This window comes from Schistocerca piceifrons, chromosome X, assembly GCF_021461385.2.
Source record: "Schistocerca piceifrons isolate TAMUIC-IGC-003096 chromosome X, iqSchPice1.1, whole genome shotgun sequence".
In the NCBI taxonomy this organism is placed as follows: domain Eukaryota; kingdom Metazoa; phylum Arthropoda; class Insecta; order Orthoptera; family Acrididae; genus Schistocerca; species Schistocerca piceifrons.
In genome coordinates this window covers 615,168,890-615,182,836 of record NC_060149.1, presented here as the reverse complement: position 1 = coordinate 615,182,836, position 13,947 = coordinate 615,168,890, and the positions used below count along the sequence as shown (strand labels likewise).

At 38.0% G+C, this 13,947-nt stretch overlaps 1 protein-coding gene across 6 annotated transcripts in view; it reads right to left on the bottom strand.

The window, feature by feature from the left end:
- LOC124723232 (serine/arginine repetitive matrix protein 2) overlaps positions 1 to 13,947 on the bottom strand; it is a 290,135-nt gene that overhangs the window by 121,595 nt on the left and 154,593 nt on the right. For all 6 annotated transcript variants that reach the window (XM_047248421.1, XM_047248422.1, XM_047248423.1 and 3 more), the window contains one exon: positions 7,828 to 7,952. In XM_047248421.1, the coding sequence (XP_047104377.1) occupies positions 7,828 to 7,952 (125 nt within the window). The remainder of the gene's footprint in view (positions 1 to 7,827; positions 7,953 to 13,947) is intronic.

Here is a 13,947-nt window from a genome sequence, read left to right as displayed (position 1 = left end):
CAACTTTGATTAAGGTCGGATTGTAGTCTATCGCGACTGCGGTTTATCGTATTGCGATATTGCTGCTCGCGTTGGTCGAGATCCAATGACTGTTAGCAGAATATCGAATCATTGGGTTCAGGAGGGTGATACGGAACGCCGTGCTGGATCCCAAAGGCCTCGTATCACTAGCAGTCGAGATGACAAGCATCTTATCCACATGGCTGTAATGGATCGTGCAGCCACGCCTTTATCCATGAGTCAACAGATGGGGATGTTTGCCAGACAACAACCATCTGCACGAACAGTTCAACAACATTTTCAGCAGCATGGACTATCAGCTTGGAGACCATGGCTGCGGTTACCCTTGACGCTGCATCACAGACAGGAGCGCCAGCGATGGTGTACTCAACGACGAACTTGGGTGCACTAATGGCAAAAAGTCATTTTTTTGGATGAATCCAGGTTCTGTTTACAGCATCATGATGGTCACATCCGAGTTTGGCGACATAGCGGTGAACACACATTGGAAGCGTGTATTCGTCATCACCTTACTGGCGTATCACCTGGCGTGATGGTATGGGGTGCCACTGGTTACACGTCTCGGTCACCTCTTGTTCGCATGAACAGTCGACGTAACATTTCAGATGTCTTACGACCCATGGCTTTACCCTTCATTCGATCCCTGTGAAACTCTACATTTCAGCAGGATAATGCACGACCGCGTGTTGCAGGTCCTGTACAGGCCTTTCTGGATACAGAAAATGTGCGACTGCTGCCCTGACCAGCACATTCTCCAGATCTCTCACTAACTGAAAACATCTGGTCAACGGTGGCCGAGCAACTGGCTCATCACAATACGCCGGTCACTAATCTTGATGAACTGTGGTATCGTGTTGAAGCTGCATGGGCAGCTGTACCTGTACACGCCATCCAAGCTCTGTTTGACTCAATGCCCAGGCATATCAAGGCCGTTATTACGGCCAGAGGTAGTTGTTCTGGGTACTGATTTCTCAGGATCTATGCACCCAAATTCTGTAAAAATGTAATCACGTGTCAGTTCTAGTATAATACATTTGTCCAATGAGTACCCGTTTATCATCTGCATTTCTTCTTGGTGTAGCAATTTTAATGGCCAGTAGTGCAGTATCAAGATAGCAGTGCTGTAGCATTGTCATAGGCTATGAAGTGGTTCATAGAAACAACTGAATTTCATCTGGAGTTAACAGCAGCACAGGCCTTGTTATAAGGCATTTCATGACTTCTGGAGTCAGTTGTTTTAATTTTCTCTGAGGATAAAAGTATAGAAGTGTTAAGTCTGGTGGGTATACAGACCATTTTCAGCTCCCTAAACAATCATTTCAATGCCCTCCAAAGTTGTCTTAAGAGGGTCTGTCATTACATGTGCGGAATGGGACATCCGTTCATGTTGTTACCACACCACACTGATGTCCAATGGGATGTATTGCAATAACTGTGGCAACATCATGTCTTAGGAACTCAAGATACTTGAGTATATTTAGATTCCCGTCAATAACACAGTGACCAATGATGCAGGTTTTGAAAAAACATGCACCAAACATTGATAGAATAAGAGTGTTGATTCTATCCACTTCTATGAGTCAGTGTGGATTTTCAGCTGACGATTAGTGAACATTGCGAAGATTGATTTGCCCAGGATTTGTAAACAATATTTCTTCCTTAAACAAAATTTTGCATAGATTTGTCGCATCACTTTGCACTTTCATAGATAATATTTGGAGAAATGTAAACAAGCTTGGGCGTCATTGACATGAAGCTGTAGGTGCAGTGAAATGTGAAGAGGATGTAATGTGCTGGAATGTTGTAGTCACAGAACACTCATTTGGTTGACCACTCTCATACTTCTGAGATGCCTTTTAGTGACATTTGAATTGTATGTTAATGATGTTAAAATGTTCATTTCATTTCTTTCAATACTTGCTCTTCTTTTTCCTTGGTGCATTTCATTCTCCACACTTCCCATTTCTAGAAATTTTTTTATAATGTTTGCAAAGACAGACTGAGTGCTTAGCATGATCTGGATACTCTTCAGTATACAATCACTGCGCTGCTCTAATAGTTTGGTGAAGTTTGCTATAAACGATATTACTTTTTTCTTCTTTTGTATACATTGTAAATGTCTTCACAGTTTCACGAGCAAGTTACCTGATTGCTACAACAGCCAATCTCTCGTCACTCTTCAAAGAGAGGTCAGAATCAGAATCAGAATCAATCTCCATTTGCTATCTCCTTCATGTACTTGCCACAGCTCTGGACACAGGTATAGTTTTTTAATTCTTCTGCCTTTGGTCTACGCTTTTTTTCAGAAGTGAGTTTACTGTATTCTTATGAGGATATTACCTGTGGAAATTGGTATATCAGAACATGCTTGATCACAGATTTGTCAGTTTTATTTATTCTCTGAAGGAGTAAATTCTAAAAACTTGCTGAAGATTCACTCAATGAGAGGTTACACTAATTCTTCAAGAACCGTTTGCTTCAACTTCACCTCCATCACAGAAAGGCAACATGGCTGGCATATTTAGAAATGTTGTGAACTGGCTCAGTGACATTTATGGGTTCATTAACTTCTTTGATGGCTGAAGCAATATCTTCTTCGGTGTACGGCCTTTTTTTTTTTCTTATACGAAGGTGCCACAGTAATCCTGTTGTATCCCAACTTGCTCCAATTTTATATTATACGATATACACAAAATATAAATTTAAGACCACAATATTTCATTCTACATTATACATGTCAAAATGTAACCTATACATACCTATAAAACAGATTCAGGATGAATAACACTAGAATTTTTTTCTCTGGGTATCACTTGAACAAGTCCATGTGTATCCACCATTACAATCCAGTACTCAACTTATGTCTTTAAAACCTACCACAGTCTATACTTTTTGGTTCCCTAATGTCAACAACAGCAAGAAATACAGCAAAACAACTGCTCTATTGTTGCCAACAGTAGCAAGAAACACAAAGTTCAATGCACGAACAAAAAAATTTAGTGTATCACTTGTAGCAATCAACTCCATCGTATTTTGGAACAGAACATATCATATTATGGATTATATTGAATGCTTAATAATTATCTTCCTACAATAAATATGATTATAATGAATAATCTATCAGACGGGGCACAATTTTGTGTTTATGTAACACAAATTTACTGGATACAAAGTCAATATCTTTATAAACGTGGCAAACGTTCTGGAACTGTGTGCACATTTGTTTTCAGTCCAAAAGTGCTGCTTGTGAAAGTTATTTTCTAACTCAAAATGGAAGTGTATAACAGGAAAACAGCACCACCAGCTTTAGGACACCTTACCTTACCTAATTTCCTCTAATTGCATAAAAAAAACATATGACGTCAAACATAAAGAACTTCATCTTTCATGAAATTACTAACAATAAAGCTAAAGTCGGATCTACAGCCTGAGACACACAAATTTACAAACAAAAAAAAATTTCAACCTCACAGGCGTTTACTTTATGTGTTTGTAGATGGCCTAGAGATAAGAAAGAACATCTTGTCGATCAGCCTACAAAAAATATTACACCAACAGTTCGTTTCAGTTACACAATGTTTTCTTCTCAGCTATTGCTAAAGTATTAATACTAATCTCTGCTTTGCTGCAATTGACTAGTTAAAACATCTATACAGAATATGACCTATAATTTTTTCAACCAGATGAATAAACCATTCAAGGCACTGATCTTCTCTAACAGCATACGCCACAGCTCGCATGGAAATCTTTCAGACACATCAAATAATTACTTGACAGCAGGAAATGTAAGCATCAAGAACCAACACAGCCTCCGCACATATATAAACATGTCACTGTTATTTCTTTTATATTCTTCACAGTTTGACAACCAGCAGATATCTTTATACGAGAACTTCTATTAAAACAGAAAGAGTTCTAATGTAAAAACACACACACACACACACACACACAAGGCATATCAACTGCATCTTTTAGTTCAGACCATTCCAAAGCATGCCCTATGGTGGCAAAAGAGCCCATGTCCACCCTTAAGCACATTTGTGGGCTACCCACTAGATGGTCTGAATGCATGCGCCTTGCCCATGTGTGGCCTGCTTGCCTACTGCTGGCTGCCTGTGTTTGGTCAGTGTAGTACGACTGTTTACGCTATGGCCCGACTACAAGACTGCCTGCGCATCAGTTGTCTGCCCACCTATGCTCATGCCTGCCCAGCTGCTTCCTGGCAGGTGGACAAGCTGGAACTGCCTATCCTAGATGATGCATGTCAAAATCAAACTGGTACCAGGAAAGCGCCTGAAACATCGAAATATGTTTGTGCTCTTTTTGGTGTTGTTACCATTAATACTTCTTTTTCTCACCTTCACCACCACCACCACCACCACCACAAACACTATTCTGGAGCTCAGTTGCTGCAGTATGTTCAGTTCATGACAGTTATAAATGCGTTTGTTAGTCAGTGCTTATCTCAAGCAGTGACATGCCAACTCACCAAAGCCAGCCTCCTCGAACATCAAAGATTTAGTTGAAATTTTATGTGAACATTCACCCACATCTCCAATGAACAATGTTAAAGTTTAATGCTTGTTGAAGTAATACTGACAAAGACAGAGTCACTTGTTTGACTCCATGCACAACTTTGCGCATAGAGAGAGCGATTTTCTGGCAACTTTGAGCTGTTATTTATCGGGCAATATTTTGTTGAAAGAAATAAGGAAATTTTGTGCACATTTGTGTGTTCTCTTAAGAATAATAATGAGAAGACCATCACTATTTACCACAGTCTGCCAATGCTGAGGTAACTTTCAGATTCCGTAACTGTAGAAATCAGGTGGTTTTGAGGCAAAGAACTTGTTGAGCCATGCTCGGAGCATATTTTCATCCGGAAAGGAAGTTTTTTGAAGGTTGTTCAATAGAGAGTGGAAAAGGTGAAAATCTGAGGGCCCAAGATCAGGTGAATAAGGTGGGTGTGGAATGACTTCCCAAACCCACTCCTGTACACTGTTTTTCTTGTCAGTCTAGCTGAATATGGATGGGCGATATTGTGGAGTAGCATTACTTCATGCAGTCTTTCTGGTTGTTGTTCTTGGACTGTGTTTGCAAGACATCTCAGTTGTTAACAATAAATGTCACCAGTGACAGTTACACATTGGGGACGCAATTTGTAGTACACCACACCGTCGCTGTTCTACCAGATGCATAACATTTATCTTTTGTGGATGCACATAGGTCTTTTTACAGTGAGTTACTGCTTTGTTTGGGCTCAACCATTCTTTTCTCTTCCTTCTGTTAACATAAAAACATCATTTCTCATCACCAGTAATGATACAGGATAGGAATGGTTGGTGTTGTTCAATTGATGACAAGCACACAGAGATGCACATACAGCCACCACCCACTGATATTTGTGAATTTGGCACCCATACACCCGATCTTTGAACCTTCCCCATTGGACGCAAATGTCACACATTGTGGGAATGATCACAATTCATCTCAATTACCAGTTCTCAAGTACAATGATGTAGATCATTGTGGAGTAATGTGTTTACATGATCTTTGTCAAACCCCAAAGGGTTTCTGGAACATGGAGAGTCACAAATGTCAAAACGATCCTCCTTAAAATGAGAAAACCACTTCCTTGCTATGCTCTGTCCAATGGCATTATCCCCATACATGGCAGAAGTGTTTCTGCCGGTCGCTGCCGCTGTCGTGCCTCTATTGAACTCAACCAGAAAAATGTCACTAATGTTCCTACTTCTCCACTTGCCATTCCACTTTCTAGCATCCACAGCTACACTCACTATCACGAAATGACAATATCTAAACTCAAATAGCAACAGTGAACTACAAATAAAAAATAATGATATTAATAATAAATAAACGCAAAGCAACCGTCATACCAACGAGCAAAGCAAAAACGCTATGAAATTAATGCAACCACCTACTACATCTCACGGACTAAACGTATGACGAATGTAAAACTTTGCATGTAGTAACCTAACCACACAAGGTTCTCAAATATAAAGTTTCATTTATGTACCTCTTTCCTATGCTGAATGAAAGAAGTGCAAATTGGAAGGTTTTGTAACGAGATCAAAAATGCATTATTTTTTATGTGATTTTGCAAAAATGTGTATTCTATAAAACTTTCCAAATTGGCCTCTTTAGAAAGACCATGGGCTTAAATGCCAAAAAACATGCGGAATAGGTCAGTAGCATACGGATGTGGAATATGAAATTTTATTCACCTATTATTTTTTAAAAATCTACAAATTTATCAAAAAGGTGACAATTTTGGGGAAACGGTGAAAATAGGGTATATTCGACACTTCTTTTACAAATACCATTTTCTATTAAGGCTTTAAACCTAGTAAACCAGTCTCATTTGAAACGTGTTTTTAGCACTCCGAGAACTGTGGGTTTAATTTCCAACATGGGCTACCAAATACTACACACACTGAAGGAAATTAGCCAGGAAAGTCACACTGTGAATAAAGTTTTCAATTGGAAAATCTTATATTACTACGTTGTTGTGACGAAAGTTTCATGTTTATCATCCTTTAATCAACAAGATGTAAGAAGCCAAATTTAAAACTTTATTCGCAATGTGACTTTCCTAGCTAGTTTGCTTCACTGTGTGTAGTATTGATAGCTCGTGTTGGAAATTAACCCACTGTTCTGGGAGCGTTTAATATACGTTGTTTCGAATGAGACTGGTTTATTGGGTTTGAAGCTTTACTAGAAAATGGTATTTGTAAAAGAAGTGTCGAATATACCCTATTTCCAGCGTTTCCTGAAATTGTTCTGTTTTTAACAAATCTGTCGATTCTTGGAAAACAGTGGGTGAATGAAATTTTGTATTCCACATCCTTGTGCTACCGACCTATTGTGCATTAAGTATCATGTTCAGCAGGCTCCATAGTTTACATTTTTTCATGCTGTCGTTTCTGCTCCCAGCTTCGATTCAAATTATCTGGCATTGTTAGTTTGCGTTGGGCAATCAAATATACCGTTTTTGGTGGTTACAACCATGGTTTTTCTAATGAACCCTGTTTGAAAAGTTTTACAGAACACTGTTTTTTGCTAAATCTATTCAAACATATAAATTAAACTTTATACTTCAAAACCTTGTATGCTTAGGTTACTACATGACACGTTTCACATTCATCATACCTTTAGTCCCTGAGACGTAGGAAACCAAACATCAAAATGTTTTTGGGTGCCTTTTTTTTTTGTGTTTTTGTTCAAAATTATCTGACTGTATATGTTTCATAAAATTCTTTTCATTACTATTCTTAAGAGATAGCATAAAGTTGTACAAGACAGCCAAATTTAATCTCTTTCAACAAAATATTAACCTAAATATTTAACAGCTCTAGGTCACCAGAAATTCACGCTCTCACTGCGCAAAGTCATGCACGAGTCAAACAAGTGACTACCTTAGTCAGTATTACTTTGATGAATGTTAAACTTTACCAATTTGCAATCAGGAATGTGTGAATGTTCACATAAAATTTCATCAAAATCCATGATGGTCGAGCAGGAAAATGTTCCAAAATATGGCAATCTGACATGGAATGATCCAGCTGCATTATGTAAGAAAATTTGCATGCAGTACTATACACAGTTAAAGTTATCCTCCATGGCCAAATTACAGCTTTGATTAAAAGCACACTTGATTCCATTCCATTAACAATCACAAATATCAATTTACAAGGACATGCACATTCATTACTTGATCAAAAATATACTACTTCATGATATTTGGTAAAAAAACAGTATAAAAGTCAAATTCAAGTTTTAACTTACGGTTTTGACTGTTTTCTCTGGGAACCAAGTTGTTTCTTTTTCAGGTATCTGTACTTTGTAACATATGCATCAACAAGTGCACTTATTTTCTTTGGATTGATTTCCCCAGATCTGTTATGACATATCTGAAACAAAATACATAAATTCAGTATCATGTCATTTTCCAGTCCTTCACACTTAAAAGTTAAAAATACTCAAGATCTTTGTCTTTTTCTGTATGTTCAAAGGCAACCATCTATCAAGCACAAATTAAATCCATACATGACCTTTAGATATTGTATTTGTAGGCCAAAGTCCCTACAGTATCAATGATTCACACTCAATTTTTGAATTTAATGATGCCATAGCAGATTTTCCGATTTGTATCTACATTCAGTACTGCACAATATACTGAATAGATTTAGCAGGTATTAAGACTGCGACTGAGCAACCAATTGAGAAAATTTTGTCTAGACTGCTGAAAAAGTCTTTATGCAAGGGATATCAACAGCAAACAATTCCAAAATTTTCATTTTATGACACAGGTTCTATTTTAGTTGTAGCATAGTTATATTGGCTGATGAATCTAGCTGCTGTTAGACTATGACAATGATTAATAAATCGTCTAAACATTTCAATTTAATCACACACTTACAATGCGGGAATAAAAATTGTGTTAAAGGGATCATACATGGATGAAAGCGTAGAGTGTATGTAAGAGAAACTGATTAACAAAGATCAGGCAGCTCAAAACTATGACGTCGTTGATGTTATCTTGCAGCAAGATTTCAACAGATGTGAAATTTACTTCAATCATAGGGTCTTCATTCTAATGAGGTAACCAGAAGATTAGTTTATGATATAAAACTGTTTTAAATTCAAACAAGTAATTTTTAAAGTCAAATGAAATACAATTAAGAAACAATGCAATACAATGTACACAATGAGAATTCACGACACTTATTCATGTCCGCCAGTTTTACTAGACACAAATTAATTGCAACTGAAGCAGAAACATATTAATTCTTATGAATATGTATAAAACTTATTACAAAATTACCAATGCTGCCAGTGAAACGACACATTTTTGTTTGTTTACTTGTTTACTTCAATAGCAATAATTCCACACAACCAGCATTTGGTTTTATCTTTACATTTATTACTGTCTTTCTTTTGCAGTGTCCTTGAAAGTTCTTTGCAGCAAAACTTACTTATATATGTTAAAAGAGGGAGCCACAGAGGTCTTTCCCTGTTTAAAGAGATTAGTCTGTCAGCAAAACACTGGTTTTTGATATGATCTATGAGGGTTGGAATTTTAATAGTGGCAACTATTTATTTAAAGCTCATACAAAACATATGTTTGTTTCAAAGTTTTACTGACTTTCAAAGTAGTCACCAGCATTGTGTGTAACCCACTGCCAGCAATGTGGGAGTCATAGGATACTCTTAGAAGTGCCAATTGTGTTGACAGTTCGAGCGGCGTGGTCTATTGCCCGACAAATTTGTAGCACTTTTGAAGCGAATGCCATGAAGTGTTTCCTTCAGTTTAGAAATCGAGTTGAACTCACAAGGGCTTAGGTCAGGGGAGTGCAGTAGATGGTATAGCACTTAGCAGCTCCATCAGTCAAACAAATCAGTAACAGCTTGCACTGTATGTGCTTGAGCATTGTCCTGCAAAATGATGGTCAGGTCCTGCAGAAAGTGTATCACTTCTGTCTCTAAGCTGGTCGTATGTTGTGTCTGAAAAATAAACAGCATAGAGACAGAAGTGATACACTTTCTGCAGGACCTGACCATCATTCTGCAGGACAATGCTCAAGCACATACAGTGCAAGCTGTTACTGATTTGTTTGACTGATCAGGCTGCTAAGTGCTATACCACCTACGGTGCTCCCCTGACGTAAGCCCTCGTAAATTCAACTCGATTTTTAAACTGAAGTAAACACTTCACAGCATTCGCTTCAGAACTGCTACAAATTCGTCGGGCAATAGACCGTGCCACTCGAACTGTCAACACAACTGGCACTGCTAGGAGTATCCTACGACTTCTACATTGCCGGCAATGGGTTATACACAATGCTGATGACTACTCTGAAGGTCAGTAAAACTCAAACACGTATCTATTTTGTACAAGCTGTAAATAAATAGTTGCCACTATTAAAGTTCCAACCCTTGTATAACAATAATTTTCTACATCTGTTAATTCATTTGTCTACTACAGTTACAATTGTGTCTTATCATTAGGTGGAGTTTGTTATGTTTCACATTTTATATTGTATTTGTGGTGAGCACATACATCATACACTGATGAGCCAAAACATTATGACCACTGTTGGCCTCGATGTTGGATCCTATCTGGTGGTATTTTGGCACACGATGCAGTAATAAAAGTATGCAAGTGGAGCAGACACAAGCAGATATGGGCTGCAAATAGGAAAATCCATTGAGATAAGTGACTTTGGCAAAGGCCAGATTATCATCACACAGAGCCTGTGAAGAAGTATCTTGAAAACAGCAAAGCTGTTTGAATGTTCACATGCTGCTGTTGTGAGCATCTACGGAAAGAGGTAGAAGGACTGTGAAACTGTCACTGGGCACTAAATGGTTGGACATCCACGACTTTTCACAGGATGCAGGTTTTGGAGGCTTGTCTGCTCTGTAAAGTAGGATAGGTGGTGAGATGTGGCATCTCTGGATACAGAGCACAATGCTGTTGCATGCAGAAGTGTTTCAGAGTACACTGTTCACTGTACATGGTTGAACACACAGCTCCACAGCAGAACATCCCCACATGTTCACATGTTGACCCAATCACATCTTCAATTACAACTGCAGTGGGCACAGGACCATTGGGATTTGACTGTTGTTCAATGGAAACGTGCTGGCTCTTTGGGAGAATCCCACTGAATCATTTCTGCTGCACTATGTCAATGGTCATCTGCACAAATGCCATTACCGAGGTGAAGGGCGGCTCAAAATGTGCAGGGTGCCATGGACGTAGGTTGCTGGGAGCAGTATTATGCAGTGGGAGACATTCTCCTGTGCCTGCATAGGACCTGCAGTAGTAATCAAACATACGCTGACTGCTGCGAACCACCTGCATCCCTTCATGCTTGATGTCTTCCTTGATGGTGAGGTCATCTTTCAGCAGTATAATTGTCTGTGTCTTGGAGCCAGAACCATGCTGAAAAGGTTTAAGGAGTATTATAGTGGACTCACATTGATGTCCCAATGACAAAATTTGCCTGACGTAAATCCTGTGGAACCCATCTAGGTCGCTATCGAGTGCCAACACCCTGTACCCAGATCAGCAGCCAATTACTTACGTGTTACATGACCTGTGCACCGACATCTAATGCCACATACATCCACAAACCTACCAAGAAACCCTCGGCTCCCTGATATGCAAAGTCAGTTATGTGTTTTGTTCCAAAGACAGACAAACAAGCTATTAAGCAGGTGGTCTTAATGATGTGCTTCATTGGTGTATTATTGGCACCATAAAGAAACAGGATCGTCAGGTGTCATCTTCCACTTGTGGTGAAATATTATTGTTAATTACTGTAGTGCATTTAAATGAATGGCTCAGTGGATGAATGTCAGACTACAAATCTACAGGTCTAGGGTTCTATTGCTACTTGTCCCAATGATTTTTCTTTCTGTTACTTCTAACTTCTTTCAGTTCTGGCAATGATATGAAACCCCCCCCCCCCCCCCCACACACACACACACACACACACACACACACAAGCTGCACTGCAGTTTTAGAGTCCGTGATGATCTGCAGATCCCCAATAACTGATTGAGTGAATCAATTCAAAGGTCAGGGGAAGGCAATGGCACAACACCTCCAATAGGACCAGACTAAATGTGTTTATCATCATACATTCCAGACTAATAATATTCCGCAGCTGTTATACATGTTAGCTGTTGCATCAAAGATTTTAAATCCAATTAGAGATAGCAGGCAAAACGAGTAGTAATGACTACAGATTCACCAACAACTTTTAATGCAACATGCAGGGACATGAATGGTTACGCAAAATGTTCAGTGTGCAATAAAATACTAAACAGCAGTAGTAAATTCACTTTAGATCATTATTGTGCAGAAAATCATGTGGCAGATTTGATAAATATGACTGTGATGAAATGAAGGCAATAGCTACTGACCTATAAGACAGTTTGTCAAAACATTATCACTTAAACTGATAAAATTATTTGTAATTGACAGCAGTAGTATGAAAGAAATCCACTTTTGTTTGAATAAAAATTGTGACTTTAGGTTGGAAAACTTGCATTACTGGTATGATTTCATTAAAAAATGCTTCTTTATTTGCTGGACACAGGTCACCTAGGAGAAGACTGGTGTGAGAATCAGATACATTTTTTTGTAAGCTCACTGTCATTTTGAATTCTATTGTTAACAGCTGTAATGTATGTACTTAAATGACAAGTTACTACATGTAGAAGAATAACTAACAACAAATATCACAAACAGCATTTCTCTCTCTCTTTCTCTCTCTCTCTCTCTCTCTCTCTCTCTCTCTAACCAACCCTTTGAACTTACTGCCACAGCACAGGAGGTAGTTTTTTTGGTCTGGTTTTGAGAAAACATTAGTTGGGAGTATGAAAGCAAACTGAAGAATTTTGACCTGCATGTTTGCCCTGTACACTGCACAATTCAACAGAAAAATTTATTTGGTTTCCCACTTGCTGAATATAATGAATGCTATGCAAGCAAAAGAATATAATCCATCAGCACATCAAGGAATTTCTGGATGACATCAGCTGCAAAATTTGGGAATGATAAAATCAACTTCTGCAGATTTTTGAGAGTGTACAGACATTATAAGAAAGTTATGCACTGAACTTGAAACAAGTTTGCTGATGCGCATCATCCAGTTTCATTCACTAATTTCTCAAGTTATACATGGCCATTTGAGCAAAAGCCATGTAATAAAGAAATGAGTCAATACATAACTCACTGAAGGCTGACAAAAACTTAAAAATTACCTCAAAACACAATATTTCTGATAGTATATACAAATAAATAACGCACAGTATAAAACTGTAAACTACTGTGATAAACTCCTGTGTGGAATAAAATGAATGTGCCTCAAAAAAGCCTTTCAACTTAAATTCGAATAACTGGATGTATTAGCCACATATTAAAGTTCTGCTGGAATCCTATTGATAATGGAACCTGCAGGATAGTGCACAACTTTCTCCACGATGATTAAGGAAGTGTTAATGAAGTGAAAATAATTTTTCTGTCAACTCTTTGTTGAGTGAATTCTGCAGTTAATATTATCAAAAACAAATACCATATGAGAGTACACACACACACACACACACACACACACACACACACTGGTTGTCATATTGCTATCATGAAAATTCAGAATGGCCTGAATGTTCCGAATCTTGCTTCCCTGGGTTAAAAATATTCTTTGTGGAAGCACAGCGCTTTATATAGTATATTATTGGAGATAATAGAATGACAATAAGCTTTTAGATTTCAATGTCAGTGACAGTGCAGATTATTCTCATCATTATAGACCACAGTACTAAGTTTCTAAAAGAGATACTGAATGTGATACAGCCAAGAAAATTTTCACATTTATTTTCTGTCAAAATTAAAATGACTGACATTACTGATTGTTTGGCCATCCAGTGACACTAAAATTTTGCTTGTACAGAGTTGTGTGCCAGAAACCGTATACACTGTGGGTCTTGTCACAGTTGGGAAATAACCTGTTCTCTAGGAGCCAGGAGCTGACAATACCCATTACTAGATATTTTTTAAAATTTATCTGTAATTTTTGTCAGTATACACTGACAGAAAAAAGACTTAGCACCAAAAAATAATTAACATAACAAAGTCAAAATTCTACAGTGATAGTATCAACAAACTGGTCTCACTGGGAGAAATGTGTTCATCGCCAGGATGACTATGTTGAGATATAAATACGTAGACACAAAGAATGAAGCTGTAGAATGTTAATAACATTTGTTTTATTTAAAAAGCTTAATATTTTTCACATAAAAAAAATTCAGAGGCACTACTTTTCAGCATCCACTCGTAAAACATAGTTTCAGCTTTTTTGCTGCCTAATTCCACCCCCAACCACTTCCACCAAA